Source organism: Conger conger, chromosome 18 (assembly GCF_963514075.1).
Source record: "Conger conger chromosome 18, fConCon1.1, whole genome shotgun sequence".
Taxonomy (NCBI): Eukaryota; Metazoa; Chordata; class Actinopteri; order Anguilliformes; family Congridae; genus Conger; species Conger conger.
Window position 1 is genome coordinate 8555145 of NC_083777.1, and position 23165 is coordinate 8578309.

Sequence of the window (23165 nt, forward strand, 5' to 3'; positions counted from 1 at the left end):
CATCTTTACTTTTAGGTCGGGTGGACTGTGCCTCAGACAACATGAATATAGTCATCCAGACGTCATATCTCACATCGGTGGGGTACAGTGGTTATGATCTGTATGTGAATGACCAGTACTGCCGTCCGAGTGTGTCGTCCAGTCAGGTGGTTTTTAGCTTTGCGCTGAACACCTGCGGAACCAGACGTGAGGTGCATATTTTTATCATTTCTCACTCAGATATTTGTGAAACTTTCTTTTCATTTTGGGCTAGAGCAGTGAACACAATTCTACTGTATAGCTCATGCTTTGATACATGGTTATAGCATGTGTTTGTTAGTTTTGTGGGGTTTCTTTTGGATTTGCAAAAAAAGGATGAAGAATAAAGAATGAATCTTTTTGTCAACAGTTCCGCAATGGGAGGATTGTGTACACCAATGGCGTGCGGGCGTACCGGTCTCAGTCGGGTGAGATCACGCGCCAGTCTCACTTCACGCTGCAGGTTCTGTGCAGAATGGAGCAGGACTCCACAGCGCAGATCATGTACGTGGCGCGAGAGGATGAAGCGGGGAACATCACGGGGAGCGGCAGATTCAACCTCACCATGGGCTTCTTCACCTCCGGAAACTTCTACTACCCTGTGTACGACTCTCCCTACGTCGTCACCCTCAACCAGTACCTGTACGTGCAGGTGAAGCTGAGGAGGTCGGACAGCAGCCTGGTTCTGTTCCTGGACACCTGCGTGGCCTCACCCTCCCCGCACGATTTCCATACCAGGTCCTACGACCTGGTCCGCAACGGGTAAGGCAGTTGTGACCTTCCAGAATATTCCACTGTTACAGCTTGATAATTTTACAAATGAGTTCCATCATGAATCTTGTGAATAATCTCCTTGTGATCCTCATCAAGGCTGCGGTCATCCCTGTCACTTCTGCACCTTTTCCTACCACAGCTTTCCCTTCCAGTCAATTTTCCATGAATATGCTTTGATCCAGCACTCTGCGAACAGCCAACCCTTTCAGCAATGACCATCTGTGGCTTACCCTCCACATTGAGTCAAGTCAGCAGTCTTCCCCATAATTGCACGACCAAGTATTGAGTGAGAACATACTTTTCAGAAGGTCAACATTTCTGTATTATAAATCCTTTTTTTGATTCTAATATTTTCAGGTACTGGATTTTTTATTTTCATTAGCTGTTAGCGTAATCATCAAGAGTTTCAATTTTGAAACTTTGTTTAATCAATCTAGAATATATGAAAGTTTCACTTTTTCAATAAAATTTAAAAGAACTTTTCTACGATATTCAAATTTTTTTAGATGCACCTGTAGCTGGCACTTTTATCTCAAGTGACTTAGGCTGGGGAGAGCAATGTGGGGTTAATCCCCTTGGATATTTGCTGTGCGGATATTATCGTGGTTACAACGGGGCTTGAACCACAAACCTAATTCGCAGTGATGTACCTTAGCCACTAGGTGCCTCTGGGTTGATTACATAATTTAATTGAATTCAAATACTGGTCTATGTTTTATGGCTCATGTCTGGTATATTGGAAACTATGAAATAAATGTAAAAGAAATTAAACAATTGAAAATGGTGCTCTTGGTTGGCTCAATTGCACTTGGTTAGATCATTTGAGCACAGACAAGTGCTTGAATTCGAAACAATTACATATTTGACCCAGATCTGGTGTGAAGATGACCTTAGGGAGAGCCCCAGGGCAGGTTTTCCTTATATCCCAGATAAGGTGTGTAAGGTCATGGCTCTTTCTCAACAGCTGCCGGAGGGACAGCACCTATTACCAGTATTCCAGCGGCACTAGGGACGTGGCCCAGTTCCGCTTCCAGGCTTTTGTGTTCCTGCGCAGCCACTCCGCGGTCTACCTGCAGTGCAAGGTGGCCGTATGCAGGGCCAACGACTACAACTCCCGCTGCAGCCAGGGGTGCCGCATGCGCAAGACCAGGAGCCTCAGGTCAACCGCCAACACGGAGACCGCCACCGTCACCCTGGGTCCCATCCAGCTCAGAGGTAACCCGCCCAATTCCCATGAGCCTCTCTGTCAGTGTGTCAGACCAGTTTAGTTCACATGCAGAGCCAAAAAAATAGAATAACCTGCATTGCTACACCGACAGTGACAGGCTTTTCATTAACTACCTTTAACAGCTCTCTGGGCAACTTCCTTTCCATCCTCAGATCTTAAAAAGCCAGAGGTGGGGCTTCCTGAAGAAGGCGTGGTCCAGACAGAGGTGTGAGGCACCTTGCCGTTCCCCCAAAAGTCTCTCTTTCTCCAGATTTAGCCTTTGCACCCCAATCAAAGCTGCATTATGAAAATTCTAAATATGAAAGCTGACTTGTACTACATTAAATTAAAAGCATTCCCAAAGACTATTCTATATTCTTTTGTCATTACTGATCAACAGAAACAGAACACCAACATTTTTCCATATGATATTATGCAGGCTTATAGGGTAGTTCTAGGCAATCAAATCAGCTAATATTATGAATTGCCAGACATGAAATTGGTAGATGAAACTTGCTTTCGCAAATAGGTACCTTTGAACAGACTTTGACCAGTTCTGCTCAAAACCAGCAGTTTATGGGGGGGTAGAGTTTTATAGCTCATACTGTGGTGGCAGTGGACCAGTGTGTAAAAATGAAACCATGACCACTAAACAAATCCAGTATACATGTGATTGTGTATTTAATGTCTGCAGTTACCTCCGAAGGCAATCACTCTAGGACACTCAAACAAACGTGGCAGTGAAGACAGTGGCCAGATACATCATAAAAAAGTTTAATTACACTTAAATTAAATTAAGTAGGGTTACAGTCACACAAACTGCATTTCCACAACACTGAGCTTAAATTGCATTTTCTAGCATGTATCCACCTTAAGGCAAGTGTAACAAAAATAGAAACCACAGCAAACCTGGTACAATCAAAGTAAAATGAAAATACATGTAAAGTGTACAGTTGTGGTGGTACTATTCTGCACGAAGGCTGTTTTTAGAGTGGTTAGGACACAACCAAACTAACATATCAGAGCTAACAGTCTCAACACAATCACAAAACACATTTCAAATGTGTCCTAAGACTGTGGACTTCAAAGAGCAAGTATGAATGCTCTCATGAACATTACAGAGACAATTCATTTTGAAAGTTTGTGTACACTTTATTAGGTACACCTGCTCCTTCAAACACAAAATGATGTGGCTACAACTCAATCATGCAGACACAGTGAAGATAGCTCATTGTTGTTTGGCCAAACATAAGAAAAACGCAAGACAGGTGATTTAAGTGACTTTGACCAGGGCAGATTGCCTGTGCCAGACATGGTGGTTCAGAAACAGCTGTCCTCCTGGGGTTTTTTATGCACCAGTCACAACAGTTTAAAGAGAACGGTGCAACAAAAAACATCCAGTGAGCAGCAGCTCTGTGGACAACATACCTTCTTAATGAGAGGCCAGAGGACAATGAGCAGACACATTCAAGCCCACAGAAATGTCCTAAATGCTCAAATAACAGCAGTTAACAAAAGTAAACATACCATGTACAGAAGGTGCCGTCATTTCTAAGCGGTTTATCCGATATGTATGAAAATACCCTCAAATGAAAGCTGACTGTCTGAACTATGAACACTGGGCACTGCATTTTTGTGTGAGCATGCCTAAATCCCACAAAAACATTTTCATGGAACATGAGCTGTGGCTTGCTCTAATACTCAAATGTGCCATCTCAACAGCGTGCCTCGTTCATTTAAAGGGGGCAATTGCATAACTTGCAATTTACTGTACATACAATGCACAAGTTTCCCTAGATCAGGCATTTAGTGTTGGGTGAATCATGCTTTTTGACTGGTGGTTAAGATATGAAAAGAGCCCCATTTCTGTTTTCCTCTATTATATTGTATTTTTCACACAGAATGGTTTCAGAAAAAGGGTAAACACAAAACACATTTTTAAATTAGCATTTAATTTAATTATCTTTTTTCTTTTTTATGAAGCTACCAAATCACCTTGCCCAGTGAGTCTTAAAAACTGGTCGCACGACCTTTAGCATTAAGCCTAAAGGCCTGGAAGGTTGGTGGTTCAAGCCCCAGTATAGCCATGATATTATCTGCACAGCTGTTGGACAAGGCCAAATACATTTTCACACCACTGTAGACAAAGCTACTTTTAGTAAAAATAACATTTCATGAATATACAGTGCTGTGCAAAAGTCTTGGGCACATGTTTTTTCTGTCAAAAAATAAGGAAATAAACTGTTATAAATATAAAAAAATATTACTATAAAGAGCAGTGAACAGGTAAAAGGTAAATTAAATCAATATTTGTTGTGACAACCATTTGCCTTTTAAAACTGCCTCAGTTATCTTAGGTACACTGCCCTGCAGTTTTATAAGAAAAACTGGTTGTACCAAACATATTTGAGAATTTGCCACAGTTCTTCTGCAGAAGTTTGCTTCTGGCTGTCCAGGTAATCCCAGACAGCCTTGATCAAGTCTTTATCTGAAAACTGGTAGGCTATTACTTAAATGCAAAAATGCAACTAACAAATATTTTTTGTTTTTTGGAAATATCAGATTTGCTCTTTTGTGCTGACACTAGTGCAGAATGCAAAAAAATATCTAAGACTACATAAAAATTTAAATGAAGATATAGGGTGCCTAAGACTGTATAAATTAATATATGTGCAAAGTACTCAAAACTCTCACCAATTAACTATGGTTCTGGCACGCTCTGTCAATTCTGATGGAATGTAATTTAAATTATTAAAAGGAATTAAATACAATTTCAGTGAAGAACTCTTTGACCTTAAAGTGATTATGTATTAAAAGTACTTGATTATGTATTAAAATGTCCCAATGCTGGGCTAACCGGCTCACACACATTTGCTAATCACTTTCAATGAGACATTTTCTAATTGCCCAAGTCTAAGAAACGATACTATGATACTTCTTTCACACCCAAAGTAACACATAAGACATTAAAGTGCTTTACAGTGACATCAGAAAGGCCACAACTATGGCAACAATATCTCAGAAATGTTTTGGCAGACAGCAGAAGGGCTCTAATGGTATCCTTAAACAAACACTGCAGGTAAGGGAGTAAAACACTCTGGCCAAGTAAAGATGGTGTCTATATTACCATTGGTACGACTTTAAGACAGTAAAGACGGTAAGACAGCAAAGATGCCGTAACCTAGGTCCTAATGGCATGAGGTCATAAATAGCTTTAATTACATTTTGACTTTAAAAGAGTCAACTGCTGAGATAGCACCCCTAATAAATTAAATAAATTCAGTAAGACAAAAGGTAACATATGCAATAAATATAAATACATAAAGAAACAGTGTAGCCTACAGTGTAGACAACCACAACTAGGCTAAGATCCACTTAAGATAGAAATCCTTCTGCTTCAGTTCTTACATGTTTACAATAATTACAACTTATATGTGTCATCATCACACTGGCAACACTGGTGGGTTTGTGGTACAACAAGGACTCCCATGGGGGGTCACGGATTTCACACAACTGTATAGTTTTAAGACATTTTCTTCCACTGGCAGTGCCATTGATTGAAGGGTCTTTTCATTTCAAAACCGTAAAATAGCCAAACCTGGCTAGCAAAGGCAGTATCCTCATAACATAACTTGGCTTTTGAATGCTTAACAAAACAATAAAAAACATAAATGATCAAATATAAAAATCACATGTATGATCTGCTAGCCAGCAAATGTCTCAATCTAAAAGCACTTGTTTATTTTATGGTGTGCAGTCTAGCGTATGTTAGCAGAATTTGCTTTTCAGGTCCAAGGTGGCCTATTAGCTGACTACTAAATCAGAAAACGTTGAAAATAAACGTTGACAAGTCAGCTTAGGCAAGCAAGTGGTTATCCCCTGTGCACATGAGTGGATACAGAACTAACTCGTCCCCGCACGCAGGTGCAGACATAAAACTGATGTCACAGAGTAGGTTGCCGTGACAGAGGTTTCGGTGACATTTCTGTAAGATCTTCAAAATGTCATTAAAAACAACAAATCACCATGCCCGCTCCCTCTCCCACTCCAAACCAGTCCAGACTTTCCACGCTAACTCAAAGTCCACTAGAGATAAAAACAAACAAACACACAAACAAAACCCCTGTCATTACTTGTGTTGGCCCCTGGCAAAGTGACAGGCGAAGTCGTACTTGTTCCTGCACTTGCACCCGCAGATGTTGCACTGGAAGGGGTTCTCGTAGCCATGGCAGCCCATGTGGATGGTGTAGAGGATGTTGTCGGCGAAGTACGTGTCGCAGTGCTGGCAGTGTTGCAGCAGCTGCAGGTCCTGACTGCTCAGGGCAGGCGCTGGGGTACTGGGCTGGCTGTTGCTCACACTGGGGGTGCTGGTGTGGGCGCTCTGCTCACTGCAGGGCCCCGCCCCGGGGCTGTAGTTACTGGCGGGGGGTGGGCGGGGCTCAGGGCTGGCGGGGGAGGCGGCCTGGGCGGAGCCGGCCGATACGGGGGCGGCGGCCGGCTGGCAGAGGAGGAAGGGCTTCTCGTCGCGGCACGACCCCGTCTCCGGGGAAACGGGCGCCCGGGCGTCGGCCGGCAGGCTGGCCAGCTGGCCCGCCAGCGTGGACAGCTGGGTCAGCGGGTTGTCGGACACGGCGTCCAGGCGCGAGGCGTCGCCCCCTCCGCCGTCCCGCGGCTCCGGGTGCAGCTGCGGCAGGTCCGGGGGGAAGTGGCCGAGGTAGTCGGCCTTGGGGCCGGCCGCCGAGGGCGGGCCGTAGCCCAGGAGGAGCCGGCGGCCGTAGCCCAGCGAGCCGGACTTCCTCTGCAGCACGCCCAGCATCTTCCTGCCCGCCAGCGCCGAGCGCGCGCCCTTCATGGGCAGCAGCTTGTGCCGGCGGCGCCGGTGGTGCGACAGGTTGCTGCGGTCGCTGCAGCGGAAGGAGCACAGCTCGCACTTGTAGGGCTTCTCGCCCGTGTGCGAGCGCATGTGCGCCTCCAGGTGGCGCTCGTACGCCGAGGCGAACGGGCAGAGGTGGCACCGATGGGGCTTCTCTCCTTTTCAGCAAAGCAAAGAGAAAGGACAGGAATTATTTACCAAACGGTGTTTAGTCACAGGTCAATTGAGCCTGGGAAAGGCACTTAATAAAATAAGTGCATTATTTATTTTTAGTAGTAATAGTAAGAAATATTTGGTGGCTTAATTGTTTTCATTTTTTTTTGTAAAGTATCAAAACAACGTATCTGGGTGCCGAAAGCAGGGTAAATACAAACAATATTCAGGTACAAAATTAAGCCTATGTGAATACGGATGTGGGTTGTTGTGTTATACCTGTGTGTATACGGATGTGGGCTGCTGTGTTATACCTGTGTATATACGGATGTGGACTGTTGTGTTATACCTGTGTGTATACGGATGTGGGCAGTTGTGTTATACCGGTGTGTATACGGATGTGGGCAGTTGGGTTATACCTGTGTGTGTACGGATGTGGGCTGTTGCGTTATACCTGTGTGTGTACGGATGTGGGCTGTTGGGTTATACATGTGTGTATACAGATGTAGGCAGTTGTGTTATACCTGTGTGTATACGGATGTAGGCAGTTGTGTTATACCTGTGTGTATACGGATGTAGGCAGTTGTGTTATACCTGTGTGTATACGGATGTCGGCAGTTGTGTTATACCTGTGTGTATACGGATGTGCTCGATGAGTCGGGCAGTCCCCTTGCTAGCGTAATTACAGTAGCGGCACTTGAGTTTTCCATCGTACGTCCTCTCAAAGCTGTCAACCAGCAGCCCCGAGCCGTCGTCCAGGGAAACCTCCACCGAAGCATGGTCCAGCCTGTTCTGGTCGGTCTCGGTACCGGCTGCCGGTAAACAGAACATAGGTCTGTGCCCTACACCGGTACCATCGGCAACACACCCATCGCCTGGCTCTGCCTGCATTCCAGGGGGATCTGACTGCAGACCTGGAACATAATTCCGCTCGCATGTGATGCTGAACAGCATACTTGGTCACAAGGTCAACTTTTGATGCCCCCATCTTCTCCTGTAAGAACAGTGGCTTGGCTTAATGGGAGGAGTCATTAGGAAAATGTAACTTGTCTAATACGCTAGATTTATATTTGTGAAGAACACCATTTGAAACGTTATCAGATGGCTGGCCTTACTTTGCGTGGACTGTGTTGAAAACATCAATTGTCAAAAGGAAAATACAGACTCCATATTTTCCGTATAGAAACCGGTAACCAACACTCCCACAACAACCACGATTTCACAGTGATGATTACAGTATGCCAAAGTTCACTGACTGTGAGACAAACGGGAAAAGGCTAACTGTTAGGATAACACAGGACTGGAGCGCGAAAGGCTAGCTAAAAGACAACGATGAAAGGACCAGTGCTGTGATTGCTGTCGATGCCGGATGAACCCAGTTGCAACAGTGTCACTAAGTGAGATATCAATTTAGCATCACACACAAACTGAAACAAACTGATAACTTAGTTTAAACTTATAGCGAGGAGAAACAAGCAAGCCATACCACATCAAATGATTTGGTAACGTTAGCAACGGCTATAATTTCACGAAAATGTACTCAACATTGAGAGATCCGTACCGCCCTGGAGCACCTCCGCTTCCTTATCGACGCCGACGGAACCTGAGATCATATTTACATGTTGGGTCTGCTGCGTGAGGTACTCTTGAAAATCCTTGACAAAGTCCAACGTCTCTGGCTTCTTCTCGCCCATCCTGCAATCGTTGTGCACACTGGTAGTGTCTCCTTGTCTTGCTCCGTAATACACGGAATATATGGAGGAAAGGGTTTGCACTGAGAAGAAATGACTCGATGTAGTCAATCAGTCAGTCAGTCAGCTGCTACCGTTTCATAGGTAGGCAAGATAGCCGCTAACAATGATAGCTTGCTAACCCAAAGTTATGCGTTTGCTGCTAGCTATCTAGACATTTTAAAGAGGCGCAAAATGAAAATACCTCGCCAACAGTCGGACCAAACAAGTTAACTGGTTAGCTAACGTTAGCTTGTCGCGAGGAGCACAACAAGCACGCTAACGTTAGCACTTTAGCCGCAAATTTTGGCCAGCCAGTCTGCGAGTGTATCTGCCTTGTATTGCTATCTAAGTAGCCTCGCTAGCAAACATCCTAAGTATTGCAGATTGACCGAGATACGGGGCGTTAAGATGATCCAAAACGTCTACTGTTCCTTACTATCAGTACCGGGCTAGCAAATGTAAAAGTTCAGTGTAACAACAAAAAAATACCGCTTTTGGAAGGAGCAGGGCAGCAATAAACGTTCCTACATTTAGGCTGTCGACCTGGTAGCGATGATAGCCAACAAGAAGTCGTTTTTGCCACAGTTTTAATACGTTTCACTCGTATTGTGTCTGAATACTCATTGAACAGTCGCCTCATTTTTCTTTACGGGGTTACGAAGAGCTTTCTTTTTAGGATACACATTGACATCCCTAGGAAAGGGAACACAGCGAGCCTGTGAGCAACTTCCAGTTCATGCGTGCGAGGTAACCATGCCAACAGTGGCACGCAGGACGGAAAACAATAGCTATAGCTAGGCTTCACTTTATATGGAGTTTTTTTGTTATGTGTCAAACAACACTTTTACATTTAGGAGACGTTCTCATTGTCGTTTATGCTGTTACCTGTAATGAATTTACATTAAACTACACGATATTTATTTACATTGAGGGAGCATGGGGCACTATTGGGGGAAATTGCATTGAGGGAACCGCCCCCCCCGAAGAGGTAGAATTATTTCGAATATTATTGTCAGGTAGTCTAGTGAACAGTACGGACAAAATTAATTGAAGTGACAGGTCAATTTAGCAACTATTCATGAAATTTAGTTTCCCTGCTCTCAGGGCTGCTGTCTTCAGTTAATCAGAGTTATTTATAGCCAACTTGCAGAACCATTACAGGTTTTTACTAAGAATTTTACTGAGAAGATTTTAAGGTTACTAACCAATTCAAACAGGGCATTGTGTGTGTGTGGGGTTGCCTATATTGTTCTCATGTTCCTGCACAAAAAAAGTTGCGTATGGCATCTAACATTAGGAATTATTATTGTTTTTTATACCTGACTAGTCATTGTCTTTGACTGTCCAAGATGCACAAGTTCAAATTCTTAGTATAATATACCACAGCTATTTTTCTGTCTCCACAATGTCTGTAAACAGTGAGGTGTAATACCCACAACTCCTACCAATTCTCTGTTACATTCATTTGGTATTTGTGATGCATTCTCTCAAATGCACTGTCCTAACCTCTATTCCTATTGAGTATCTGATCAACTTCCAAGAAGACTGCCCTGGTGGTGCACTGTAATTCCATTGCTGCTTTATAGCTAGCTAGCTGTATATGGCACACGCAGACATCTTTATTGCTTGTCAGTTAGTTGAATGCTAAGTGTGAGGTTTAGGAATACTATAGTATAGAAGCCATGGTCCTGCGATCTCGCCAAACATCACAGGCAATTGCCAAAAGAAATCACTTTTTTAACAATGTATAATTTATTATTATCTGCACAAAGCTCTTTCAGGCACATTTTAAAAAAAGGTAAACAGGCTTTTCACTTTCCTCATGTTCAGCCATCCTGATGCTGTTCCTCTTCCTCGGGTTTGAGAATAAAACAGATTGAGGCGCTGGTATACTGTGGTCAGCTGGTTCACTGAACAGAGACCTCCCATCATGCACTAGTTTGTACTACTTAGAATTGGAGGATCTTTAGTCTTGCAATGTCAGCTGATGTCTTTCCATTCACAACATTGCTACAGCTGAATGTTTTCTTTAATACGGACAGGTAATTTAGATTTTCCCTTCCAACAGCCCACATCCGTATTTTCCTTTTTAAGATCTAGAAGAAATAAAAAATAAATAAAATCTAAATACTAAGATCTAAAAAATAACATTATGTATATTTATCATGGATCCATGTCACAGCCTTTTCAAAATAATGTTTTTTAAGAATTGATGTGCTCAGTAACTTATTTTACTACCTAGTTGCAGTTTATTTTCCAGACACTAGGTGTCATGTTATGCCAAACTATAGCCAAAGCTCTCAGTCATCAACAGCTGATACTGAGCTAGATGCATGGTTTTGTCCTGGAGATTTGCAATGTAACAAAGGAGAATTTATTTGGTTCAGATTCTGAAAATAGCATTTAAAAAATATATATCTCTGTTGTACGATATACTTACACATCTCTCTGAACCAAAAGCCAATTTGTAAAAAATGTGATTTTTCACAGATGTCTTTTTAATCTTTTAAAATGTTATTTGATAGTGGTAAGAGAAGTGGTAGCTTGATATCGCCAAAAGCTTATCTGACCTAATTAATTGAGCATATGCAAAGCCACAATGGCCGTCCGTGTTTTCTTTAATGAATGCCATGGAGATGAGGGCCCGGGGTTGGTGTAACACCCAACCTACACAGAGTTGAGCTATGACCAGCAGAGCAGTCAATTACGGCACCTTCTAATGACCTGTCGCCGCTAATGTTATTTTATTGCAATTTAATTATGCTCAGGTTTCAAAAGGAGGGACTTCACTCTAAATAATTTATCCACAGTGACAATAATTTGCCAGTTGGAAAAGATTAATTGGAGGTCCTTGCCGTGTCTGTTGGTAGAATAGTACTGTTCTGGTTCAGATATACGGTTTCACTGGGTTACCTGGATTTGACGATAACAGTAACCCACCTTAAAGTCATGGACCTTGAAAACAAAGATTTCAGAAAATGAATTTTACAGAGGGGAAAAACTGAACTGATGATTGATACCACTCCCTGCAAAGAACACACAGGATTTCTTTGTGTTTTGACCTGTTTAATGACTAATTTAAGATTACAGAATACACTCCGATGACTCCCATGCGGTGAGAATAATTAGCCAAGATCTCATACATGTTAACCTAATTAATGACAGGCATCTTCATGATGTACTGGCGTTAAAGGGCAACATATATTAATGGGCAGAGAAGCAGGCCACGTGGAGCCTGGTTTGACATTAACAGCCATTAATACTCCAGTCTCAGCACTTCGAAAGATCAGAAAATTAAAAGGTAATGACTTTATGTGGTCAAATTTTAAATATTGTTTTGTAATGAACTCTTGCTCTGCAGCCTACCACATTGCAGCATGATGCTGAGGGTGGGATGTGATGAATTAGTATAATAAACTGATGATTTTGTACATGGTCCATTGTGGGGTTTCTTTATTTTTTATTTAGATTTTACATAAAATGGTTTTGTTTAGGCTATATCTTTATATCATTGTGACAATTTTCCATATAATGTTGTGTATGTTTGCCTATTGTTCTCTACACATGTGTATGTGGACTATATCTTTACGTGTATACTACTGTAAAATTATTATCTCGTTTTATGTGAACTATAATAACATGTAGTTTCATATTTGTTTATCTGCCCTCTGCCTTGTACAAGCAACCCCCACATTACAACTGCTGTGGAGAAAGTCATGGAGTTATCCACTTACCCTAATTCACATTTAAAGGGCTGGAATGAAAAGGACTCTGTCACCCCTAAACCGGTTGATTTATGCTGTTTGCGGTTTTATAGAACACGAAACAATTAATTTCGCACTGAAAAGAATTTGGAATTAATTCTGAGAAGCCCTGGAGCTTTTTTCTAGCGCAGCAGTCATACACGGTGCTCATTTAAAAGCTGAGCTGCATATTAGCCGTGGAAGAAAGGCTTTTAACTCCAGAGGAGCGCAGATGTAGGAAAGCTAGCAGGAGCCACCGCCAGATCATTACAGCAGAAAGGTGAAGAGGGATTTTGGTGCGGCTTTTATTCTTGTTGCGAGGCTATTTATTCCTCGAGATCCCCCCCGCTCAACATGGGGTGTTTGAAAAAGAAAAAAAGGCAGGGGACAGGAATAAAGAATGTACATATTGAGCTTTTCATTCTCCAGCGCCACTTAATTTCCTCGCTACCACGCCGGACCCTGTCTAATGAATGTAATTGCTGCCTTTGATGAAAATGCTATTATCTGGATCACACTTTAAATGGACAAACAAGCCCGCCCTCCCTTTCTCCACCCTCCCCCTTTTAACGCGGCTATGAGATCTCTAATTATGCAGGGAACAAGTGGCTTTTCACAATGGAGTGTGTTATCCTCAATTGCTAAGAACTGGAGCAAGCTACATTAGCACAAAGGACAGATTAGATTTCCTATACACTGCACAAAACCCATTTCCTTGATTAATTTCCTGCGTGTGCCAGAGCGATTCTTTAAAAAAATCCCATCTATCTCGCTTTAAAGACAAACTTTCATCTTTTGACAGATGCCCAAACTCAGTAGACTGCCAGACATTTATTGACAAACCAGTAATAGAAGTTCTGGAAAACGTCTTGGAGGGAAGCAAAAAAAAAAAAAAAAGAAAACTCATACTTTTTGTCGAAGACTGAAAATCCTCTGCCGCTTACCCTGTTCACTTTATTGATTCACATTCTACGACACAATTGTCTCCAAACGGACAGTTTTTGCTATTCATGAGCGACCCTTTCCCCTCCACGAATTGAATTGGTGTTAAATAAAATTGGTGACTGCATCTTGAGATGCGCCATGACTTTACGAGGTAACGGACAATAAAGCTGCTGTCAGCTGTGAAGTTTGAATCCTAACGTCGCCTTCATGGGGTACTTTTGTACTGTTGAATTCATTATATTATTTAAAAACGTGTAGGGGAGACCGGGGATGGTATAAACATTGGGTTAGTTGTAACACCATCAATTTGTCCAATAAGGGATGAGTTGTGGTACTGTGATCACTTGTCAAGACCCTTATTCCCTTTAGAAGTTTGATGATTCTATATTAAATATTGGGTATTTTAAGCATTTATTTGAGGTACAAAAGTAATAATTCTCATCATCTATTTTTTCGTCAGCAGTCACAATATTGTAATTCAAATAGTTTTATGGCAGTATAAGCAGATTCTCTAGTGAAATGTGATGCTTCAAATTCATGCTAGCTTCACAACCATCCCAACCAATGCTACATTGGTTGGGGATGGTTGTGACACTTAATAATGTTTTAAACTGATTGTTTTCAGCATTTATTTATTTCTTAGCATGCCTAGGCAATGGAAAAGACAAACAGACCGGGGTGTCCCAGTAGACACACTAAAGCACTCTTGTATGTACACAGGTAGTCAGCTGACATGTTCACTCACAGAAGATCAAGAGATTTTTAGAAATAAAGCTGTTTTACATTTAAAGTCTAAAAAGTATCATTTATTTGATTTAATGCAAAACGAATTGATTCTCATCAGTAAACCAGGATCTGTAAGAGGTGAAAAACTTGATTACACTAAATATTAATTAAATTGATATTAATTGAGCTAAAGATAATGTTTATGGAGAAAAATATCTTTTTAAACTACTTTCAGATGGTGAAACATGCACCGGGTCAATTTGACCCGGGAACATTATTGCTGTTCCCTAAATTTGAACATAACAGGAGGGTTAAAAAACAATTCTTTTGAAAAGGGTGACGTTATAAAAAAGTTTTTTTTCAGTCCAAAGCACATTGTTCCCAAATGCTTGAGGCTTCTCTGTCTTTTTTTTGCATACTTCAGACACTTAATTTTGTGTTGAGGTCGTTCTTTCTGGCGACTCTGCCATGTAGGTCTTTTTTTGTTTAAAGTACATTGTATTGTTGTCCTGTGAACAGCTAGACCTGTGCTTTGCAGTGATGTGTGTGTTCTTCTGAGTATTTCTCACCAGGTCTCGGGCCATTCTATCTGAAATGTTTCTTTGTCTTCCAGACTTTGCCTGGACTTCAACTGCTCCATTTATCTTCCATTTTCTAATAATGTTTCTGACAGAGGAAATGGGTAGGTTGAAACATTGAGAGAGTTTTTGTAGCCTTCTCCTTCTTGGTGGAAATGAACCATCTTCATTCTGAAATCCTTTGACAACCGTTTAGAGGAACCCATGGTTGTTAACACCAGACAGGACAGCCACTGCAGTTGCAGAGTTACTTCAGAATAGAAAAGTTTCACCCAGGAATTATACTCACCTGACTCATTGAAACCCCAATAAATAAATCACCTGGGTCTGGGCCTTAGTAATCATCTTTTTACAAAGTTACAAAGAATAATCCAAAAGGGTTCCCAAACTTTTGCACAGGGCCCTTGTCCTTTATTTAGAAACAGTAAAAAATGAAAATAAAAAGCAATCTTGCTTTAGAATTTGTAAAAAGGTTTCATGTTTAAATCTTTACCATTTACAGTTCACGTTTGCTTTCGATCACATACAGACATTTAAATCAGGGGGTGCCCACAATTTTGCACCCCACTGTATACAATTTTTTTATTCCCATTGCATCCATTCCCAGCTAGCATTACAACTCACCCCAGTAGTGCGGTAGGTTGTAACAGTGTATTTGACATTAACTCACACATTCTGTGATATTGTACATGATGTCTGAAAAAATAATGTAATGTAATTTGTAGCAGACAAATATGGGTTGCTTCAGGTGTTACAATCATCCCTCGTCTCCTCTACACAACATAATGCATATAATTATGATATAAGTATGAGGTGCATTTAATGCCAGGATTGACCAATGTTTAAGGCTGTTTCATATTTTGTAAGTGATTATTTGCGAAACATTTCTATTCAAAGAAAGCCTGCAAAGTCTTGTGGATTGGACTACAAAGCCTTAGGCTACTTCCTGCAGCATGTACCTGGATGGTGGCACTCATTTGAGTCTAACTCTTGCCTAAGTGGAATTTATTTTTACATTAATTGCACCTTTTATAAGTCATTTAAGCTAAAGGTGTCTGCCAAATACTTAAATTGGATTCATAAATTGGTGTGCATCAGTACAGAAACACTGGTCACTGCTCTCTCCCTGTCTGTCACAATGGATCTGGTATGGATGGAGTAAGTAATGCACCGTAGCCTGGTCGTGTGACTTTTAAAAGGTTTATGTCATGCGAAACGGGTTACCATCCGGACTCAGTCAAACAGGAGAAGGATTGGGCAATATCCTTGATTGAGGTGGCATTTTACCAAAATTTATTTGAGGTTCTGAATACCAAAACCACAGGCTACAAATAAGGAGGACGGGGTAATACCTTTTGACTGGACCAGTCGCACTCAACTTGAAATGAGGTGTCCAGTTGTGAGTTATGGTGGCCAAACGTCATTTGTACAGTTTGAAAAGTGGGGGCATTTTTCTAGCCTGTCACTGGATGGCAATAGTTCATTCTCTTGAATGATACCTTTGAACGCACAGTTGCCCTATTGCGAGCATTTCAGTCTTAGTGCAGAGAGGTTTAATGGGTCGGCCTGTCCGTAAGGGGATAATTTAGTGCTCGCCTTGCCACATTCTTAAACATGCCTGCCCTCCTGGCTCCCTGGAAATTTCACTCAGTGTGCAGGACACCCATCCCTACCGCGGCAGTCCTGTCCCGTTACACAGAGGCCTTTCTGTTCGTCAGGCTACCCCACCTGGAATGCAAAAGCCTCATGTCCCTGGAGGATGGATCTCAGTTGTTTGTGTTATCTCTTGTTTGATTGTGTTGGGTCATTTGTCCATATGATTTCTTCAGCATTCCTACAGTAGACGGCCTTGCTTTATCGGCTTATCGTTCAAGCTTCAGTGAGAACAGCTGGCTTCCGAGTTGCTTCTCATTTCCCAGGTTGAAATAATCTCCTAGGAAAATACGGATCTCGGATTACAGATTACTAACATGTTATCTGATTAACAGTACATAATACCTTCATAAGCAGTACACTGGCATTCATAAAAGCTTATGTCAATAACTGAAAAAAATACATATGGTGTGCTACGTCAGCACCAATGTAATTGACATTACCACAAAACATTACCATGAGTGTTATTATATAAATCTTTTGAACAGATGTGTAATACTTATGAAAGTATTATGCAGTGCTTATGAATGAGTTCTGAATCGTTCTTACGGAGGACCATTCATCAAAAAAAAAATTCTGTTTCTAGAAGCCTGTAGCGTAGTGGTTAAGGTAAATGACTGGGACACACAAGGTCGGGGGTTCTAATCCCAGTGTAGCAACAATAAGATCCGCACAGCCATTGAGCCCTTGAGCAAGGCCCTAAACCCTGCATTGCTCCAGGGGAGGACTGTCTCCTGCTTAGTCTAACAAACTGTACGTCGCTTAGGATAAGAGCGTCTGCCCAACGCCAATAATGTAATAATGTAGAAGCGGAAGTAGTCTTTATCGTGCGGTGAATGAAGCAGCTGGTACGCGGGGTTTGCTAGCAGCGGTGCGCTCCGCGGGCTTTACACGGTCAGCCTCAGGATAACGGACGGACGCTAGCAGGCCGAGGCGCGGGTCGTTAGTCAGGAGACGACGGTAACAGGCCGGCTGATGATGGGAAGGACGACTGAACTGTGACCTTATCGATCCCTGGTCCTGCCCAGCTGCGCTCCTGCAAACCCAGTCAGTTGGGGAAGTATTTAAAGGCAAATGCACCGGGCTGTCGGTCTGCAGGCCTCATTAATTACATTTTCACCTGTGACAGTGACAAACACTCCCAGCCACACCGCAGTATATTAGGGTCACTTTGCCAAACGTAGACAGATTTCGCCAAAAACATACGCCTTGAGCTTGCGTGTGCTGGGGGGTTGTCTATCACACTGCAATAAGGGAGAGTTTATTTAAGCTATCATGTTGACTGCAGACCTTCAAAGTCATTGTACTATTAGATTACTTATATTTCTGTATGGCTACGGATAATATTAAGAAGAAAAAGAAAAAGAATGAGAAGAAGAATAACAATACTGCTACTAATTATTATTATTATTATTATTATTATTATTATTATTATTATTATTATTTTCTCACACATTTTGTACTTTATAATACTAGTTAAATTGGGCTTTCATCAATTTATTTGTTTATTATACATTATTCTCATTTAAGATGATACTTGAAGTAGTTTACTGTACCACATTCATAGCACAGTTGCCATGAGTGATTTGAGTCACATCCATATGTTAACTCTGGGTGGACAGTTTAGTATTGCCTCAGAAAAGCTGTCCAAAACATCAGTTCTGAGCTGATATTTTTGTGCTGAAATTATACATGCTTTTGAACATTGTGACATAGATCCGCCCAATTCCTGAGGACTCCATATGTGTTGATGCAACCACTCAACTGTATTCAGCCAAATACAGTACAGTTAAATGCAAGTATTGGCACAGAGACATAAATTTTATGTTTATTGGCTCTGTACTCCACCATATTCGATGTGAAATAAAACAATGAAATAAAACAAAGTGACTGTCAGCTTTCATTTGACAGTATTTACATCCATGTTGGGTGATCTGTGTAGGAATTACAGCCCTTTCTCTACATAGCCATTTCAAGGGGGGTAGAAGTAATAGGATAGTTTGCTGCGCAGCTGTTTTTTAGCCAGCTGTGCATCTTTGCGTCATTCATGCACTAATAAAATGTCTAGCTTTTATTCTAGGTGTGGCATTAACTTTTGGTGACGGGTGCTATTGTCTCTCAACATGAATTACCGTCAATGCCAGTAAAGCAGGCCATTGACAAATCTGAATAACTTAGATCACAGACAGGCTGTAGCCAAAACTTTGGGCGTGTGAAAATCAACTGTTGTTAACATTGTTAGGTGGCAAGAAAGCACTGGTGAGCTCAGCAATAGCTAATGACCTTGTCAATCATTGATGACAGCTGTATGTGTAGCAGGAGGATGTGTAGGCATAGGTTTGCCAAAGAGAAGACTACAGCAGCATAACTTAAGATGGTTCACTGCAAGATGCAAACCCCTGTAAGCCTCAGGAACAGAATGTCCAGGTTACAGTTTAAAATGTGTAATTTAACTCAAGGTCTTATGGACAGCATTAACCTGGACCATCATGTAAAGAAGAAAGTACTTGTGGAGTATGAAAGGAACTCGACCTAAAGCACCCTGCCAAAACATGGTGTAGGTATTGTTATGGTTTGGGCACTGTTTCTGTATGTATGAAAAAAGATGTAATTCCAACATGAATGTAGATGTAATTACCCCCAAATTAAAGCTGGCAGTCGGTAGTTTCTCCTCATATTCATTAGTTTCGTTTTAAATCCTTTGTGCTGGAGTACAAAGACAGGACAATAAAAGTTGTGTCACTGTACAAATATTTACAGACTGCACTGTATGACTCCCCTCTCTCCATCTCTCTCTCATACACATACTACATCTCTCTCTCTCTTTGACCGCACCATCTGTCTGTCTGTCTGTCTCTCTCTCTCCCAGTACCCCCTTCCCCTCCCTCTCCCTCCTCTTTCCACCTCTCCCCGCTCCCCCCTTTACTTACACTCCTCTCCTCCATTCCTCTTTCCTGCCATCGCCATCCCAGACCTCGGTTTCAATCTCGACTCAATTGCAAGTGGCGACCCGCAGACTTATAAAGAATTGGCTTTAAGGCTTTTGAAATAGACTGAATCTGCTGTGGGTCACCGGGGGGAAATAAGTGAGGAAAGTAAGTAAGCATGAAATAGTTTTCCATAAATAATCAAATGACAACAGTGCAATAATGGGATCTGGGGCTGTAAAAAATATATGTAACCAATTTTTTCGCTATTAAACTGAAATAGAAAGCAAAATATATAACAGGCTGAAGGAAAAGTTTCATTCCAGGGTGGAGGATAAATTTCTTCTTCGGTGGTAAGAGATTGAAGGTGCCGCTTGGGAGCTGGCAGAGCATTTGAGGTCTTTTCAGGGGAAAGGGTGCCCCTGAAAAATCAATGGGTTAATAATCGTCCGCATTTTCATGTGCGTGTACGCAAGCGGCGGACAGCTATTCCTCTGCAGCGCTGTTTTGCTTTGCACTTATGTTTTTACAAATAATCAATGCTTCATTTTGAGTGCTTAATAGGACAGGTTGAATTACACCTACATAGAGAAAGGGCAGTTACAGGCGACCCAGTGACAGCTGTTGAAGGATATAACACGTTGGATATTATGTACGTTCACTTTCCCGTTAATTTGCTATTCAACTTTGTATCTCTGGTGTGTGATTAAGAATAATGTCCAGAAATGCTGATATCTTATTTTCTTATTTTCAGATGATATTAATGATCTTATTTTATCTATTTCTTTTTACTAGTTTACTGTAGCCAAGTAGCTACACTACTAATATATAATCGTATCATATCCCTGGAATGGAATGTGTGTTTACAAAAGTGGCTCGATATCCATCTGAAAGTATGATTTTAACCGGAGTTGGTTGTATTTACAGGTCCTCTGGTACCATGTCCCTCTGACACGTCAGTGAAAAACAAGTATGACCTGTCATCTGTCCCATGAATTCTTTAATTGTGCCCTGCCCTGGTGATGCAGGGCGCGGGGGCCTGGATTTGTACCCGCTTGATTTGTGGGGCTCCGAGGCAAAGCTGTAATTTATGACCATAAAACGGCTGATGGTTCATTTGCTCACTGCCCTTAGGACTTGCTTTTCAAATCGGGGCTGGAGCTGAATGGAGCTGTCCTGTTGTGAGCGGATGATAAATACATTTAAAACTGGCTTTAAAGAATATAAATGACCTGTATGCAACCCCCCCCCCCCCCCACCCCCCACAACCCACCTCTCAATGTTTGCAGGTCTTTAAATGAGAGGACATGTGTTTAATTCCTGGGCCTGGGTGGTGTGTGGTGGTTTGTGGGTAAGCAGGTGCAGAAATGGGGCCAGAGGTGAGAGGTCCCAGAGCGTGGGCGTGGAGCTGGTTAGCGTGTTGCGTCTGGTCGACTTCCTCTCGGTAGGGAAGGTGGCGTTGTACTCTCTAACCAAAGGGGCCGCTGACGGCGGTATGGGAGAAGAGGCGGAGTAAACAAACGGCGAGAACAGTGCTCGAGTAGCGGCACTCGAGAACCCATCTTCTCCATGACGCCCAGAAGACTAATTAAGGTGTTCGGCGGGACTGTGGTCCGTGGTGACTGTGGTGAACTCGTAGACCGCTCACCGTGAGGGTTGTGCAAACACGTGCACGTCTCCTCCTCCTCATCCGCACTCTGGAGAAGCCCCGCTGTCCTGTTCTTTTAGACCTCGCAGCCCTCCTCACTGACGCACTCCGCAAAGTAAATCTCTTAATTTTTACAGGATGGAGGCACAGGTACATCAACTGGATAAACAGTTTGTTTTACGGCATTGGGACAGGTGCGTTGTGCCCTAGTGGGCTAAACGGGTGTGAACACTTTTATTGAGGTTACCTGGTTCTGCCCCTCCTGTGGGGAAAGTAGTACCCCCATCTCCCTGGCTTGGCCTCTGCCTTAACCCGCAGCTGATTGGCCGGTCTAAAGTAACACTTTCTCTCCTTAATTATGCAAGGACTGGATTGGATAGAGATCTAGCCTGGTTCACAGTCACACAGCAGGGTTGGAAGTCCCACATGACCAAGGCCAGCACTGAGAGAGGCACAGTTGGCCCAGCCATTCAAACGGCCAGTTGATTTTACTTTCCCCACAGTTGTTTAATACTTTAGCAGTTCATGTACTTGTGAGATGAAAAGCCTTTAAATTAACTTTATAACTTTTTTTTCTTTCGCGACCAGTGAATGGCTGAAAGGCAGGCTTTTGCTCCAGTCTATTGAAGAGGCCATCTGGGCACATTTATATTCTCTTAAGTGGCGTGGAATAGAGCCGATTTCATGCTTCTAAATGACCCTCAATAATCAGGTCATTTAAATGAAGCTCCCCCCCCCCATCTGACACAGTCCCTCGCTCATCTGAATAACAAATCTGAGCTCTGGGCCTTGAAGGGACCGGCAGAACTTTACCCGGATCTCTGTATTAAAACGGAGAAGGGGAGAAAAAATCCCTGTCAAAAGTGGCAGTGCATGTGTGAAAGTAGGCGATTTTCTTAATTCATCCCCTAGGAGCAGATAAGTCTATCAATCTGTTAAATTGGAAAGCCATTAGACGCCCTGGTTTATGCGTTTCAAGCTGTTAACTAGAAGCTGATTGATTGTTGTTCCTTTGATAGGATATGCTGATCTAATCTCACTGTGCTCGAGTTTGCAATAAATTACACAATTCATTTCCTCCATTTAGAGAGAGAAAATCACACCCCCAGGCTTCCTCAGCTCCAGAGGCAAAGAGCAGGGAACCTATTTTATGGTGCCATTTAGCCTGCAAGCTTTCAGCAATCCCCGGCCTTCCCAAAAAATCGAAGCATAATCAAGGTGTATGTTTAGAAAATTTATCGTTATAATTTTCTCCTGTAATCTCTTCCATTTTCCAGCCTGCCTGGGCGACATAGATCATCATCTAAAAAGAGAAAATGGATAGCAGTTTAAAATTTATCGGTCTTTGATTCTCAATTATACGTGTTTATGACTTCATCTGTCTTCAGTGACTTCAACCTTTTCCATTATAGTGGAATATTATTTGTACGAAATCCATTAAATTCACAAGGCAGACTCTAATGGTCAGGCTGCAGCGATTTGCAGAGGGAAAAGTTTTTGAAAGGTGGCTTTACGAAAGGCGCCGGTGTTATGACACTAGAAATTGCTTTATTGATGGCCTGCTCTTCTCCCTGTTCATTCGGTCATTTGTAACTCAGCCCATATCTATATCTCAGCCTGACACTGATAAGAGCCCTTCTGTCCCCCGGACCAGATTACACTGTGTAATGACACGCCCAGGCAGGTAGGATTCATAGGAATGTGCGCTAAGTATCAATACGGCCCAGCGGCTTGGAGCAGGCGCTACGCTAACGTGCGGCTCCGCCTGATTAGTATGTGAATTAAGCCTGCTGTATTTACTAGCAGTACACAGGCCTGTTTCTGCAGAAAGGGGGCGTAGGGTAAAGTACGCTTTTTCTCTCCCCTGAATGAATACTTCTTTTCTCGCCGAGGAGAGGCAGCGTCCGAACGACTACAGGTAGAGCTATTTGTTTGGTTGCTTTCTGGCAGCGGACAGAGCGGAATCACGGGCATTAATCTTACTCAGTCAGGTTTACTGCTGGATAATACATTACAGTTACAAATCTGCTCCAGTCAGGAATCCCAGCCACTGGAGAAAATGTTCATTTGTAATATCGCATTGCTTTGGCTATTTGAACACAGTGCTGAGATTTTATTTTTTATTATTCTTCTTTTTTTTTTTTTTAAATGAAGATCACCAATTTTTTATTTTATTTTTATTGTCAC

At 42.3% G+C, this 23165-nt stretch overlaps 1 protein-coding gene across 4 annotated transcripts; it reads right to left on the minus strand.

The window, feature by feature from the left end:
- Positions 1-2757: 2757 nt before the first annotated feature.
- On the minus strand, positions 2758-9332 carry LOC133117884 (zinc finger protein Pegasus-like). Of its 4 annotated transcripts, none has more exons than XM_061227386.1 (3): positions 8587-9332; positions 7655-7837; positions 2758-7030 (listed from the first exon to the last, which is right to left on the minus strand). In XM_061227386.1, exons 1-3 carry the CDS (start codon positions 8717-8719, stop codon positions 6129-6131), a joined length of 1218 nt encoding a protein of 405 aa, XP_061083370.1. In that variant the 5' UTR covers positions 8720-9332; the 3' UTR covers positions 2758-6128. The 4 variants fall into 4 exon arrangements, with proteins under 4 accessions (XP_061083370.1, XP_061083372.1, XP_061083371.1 ...); XM_061227388.1 differs by having other exon boundaries at positions 7655-7860; positions 8556-9332; XM_061227387.1 differs by having other exon boundaries at positions 7655-7939; positions 8571-8671.
- Between the last annotated feature and the right edge of the window lie 13833 nt (positions 9333-23165).

Coding starts and splice junctions, on each gene's coding strand:
- LOC133117884 (XM_061227388.1), bottom strand. CDS start 8,719: ATGGGCGAGAAGAAGCCAGAGACGTTGGACTTTGTCAAGGATTTTCAA. Junction 7,861..8,555: donor TCAATGTTGAGTACATTTTC/GTGAAATTATAG, acceptor TGTAGGGCACAG/ACCTATGTTCTGTTTACCGG. Junction 7,031..7,654: donor GCACATCCGTATACACACAG/GTATAACACAAC, acceptor TTTGCTGAAAAG/GAGAGAAGCCCCATCGGTGC.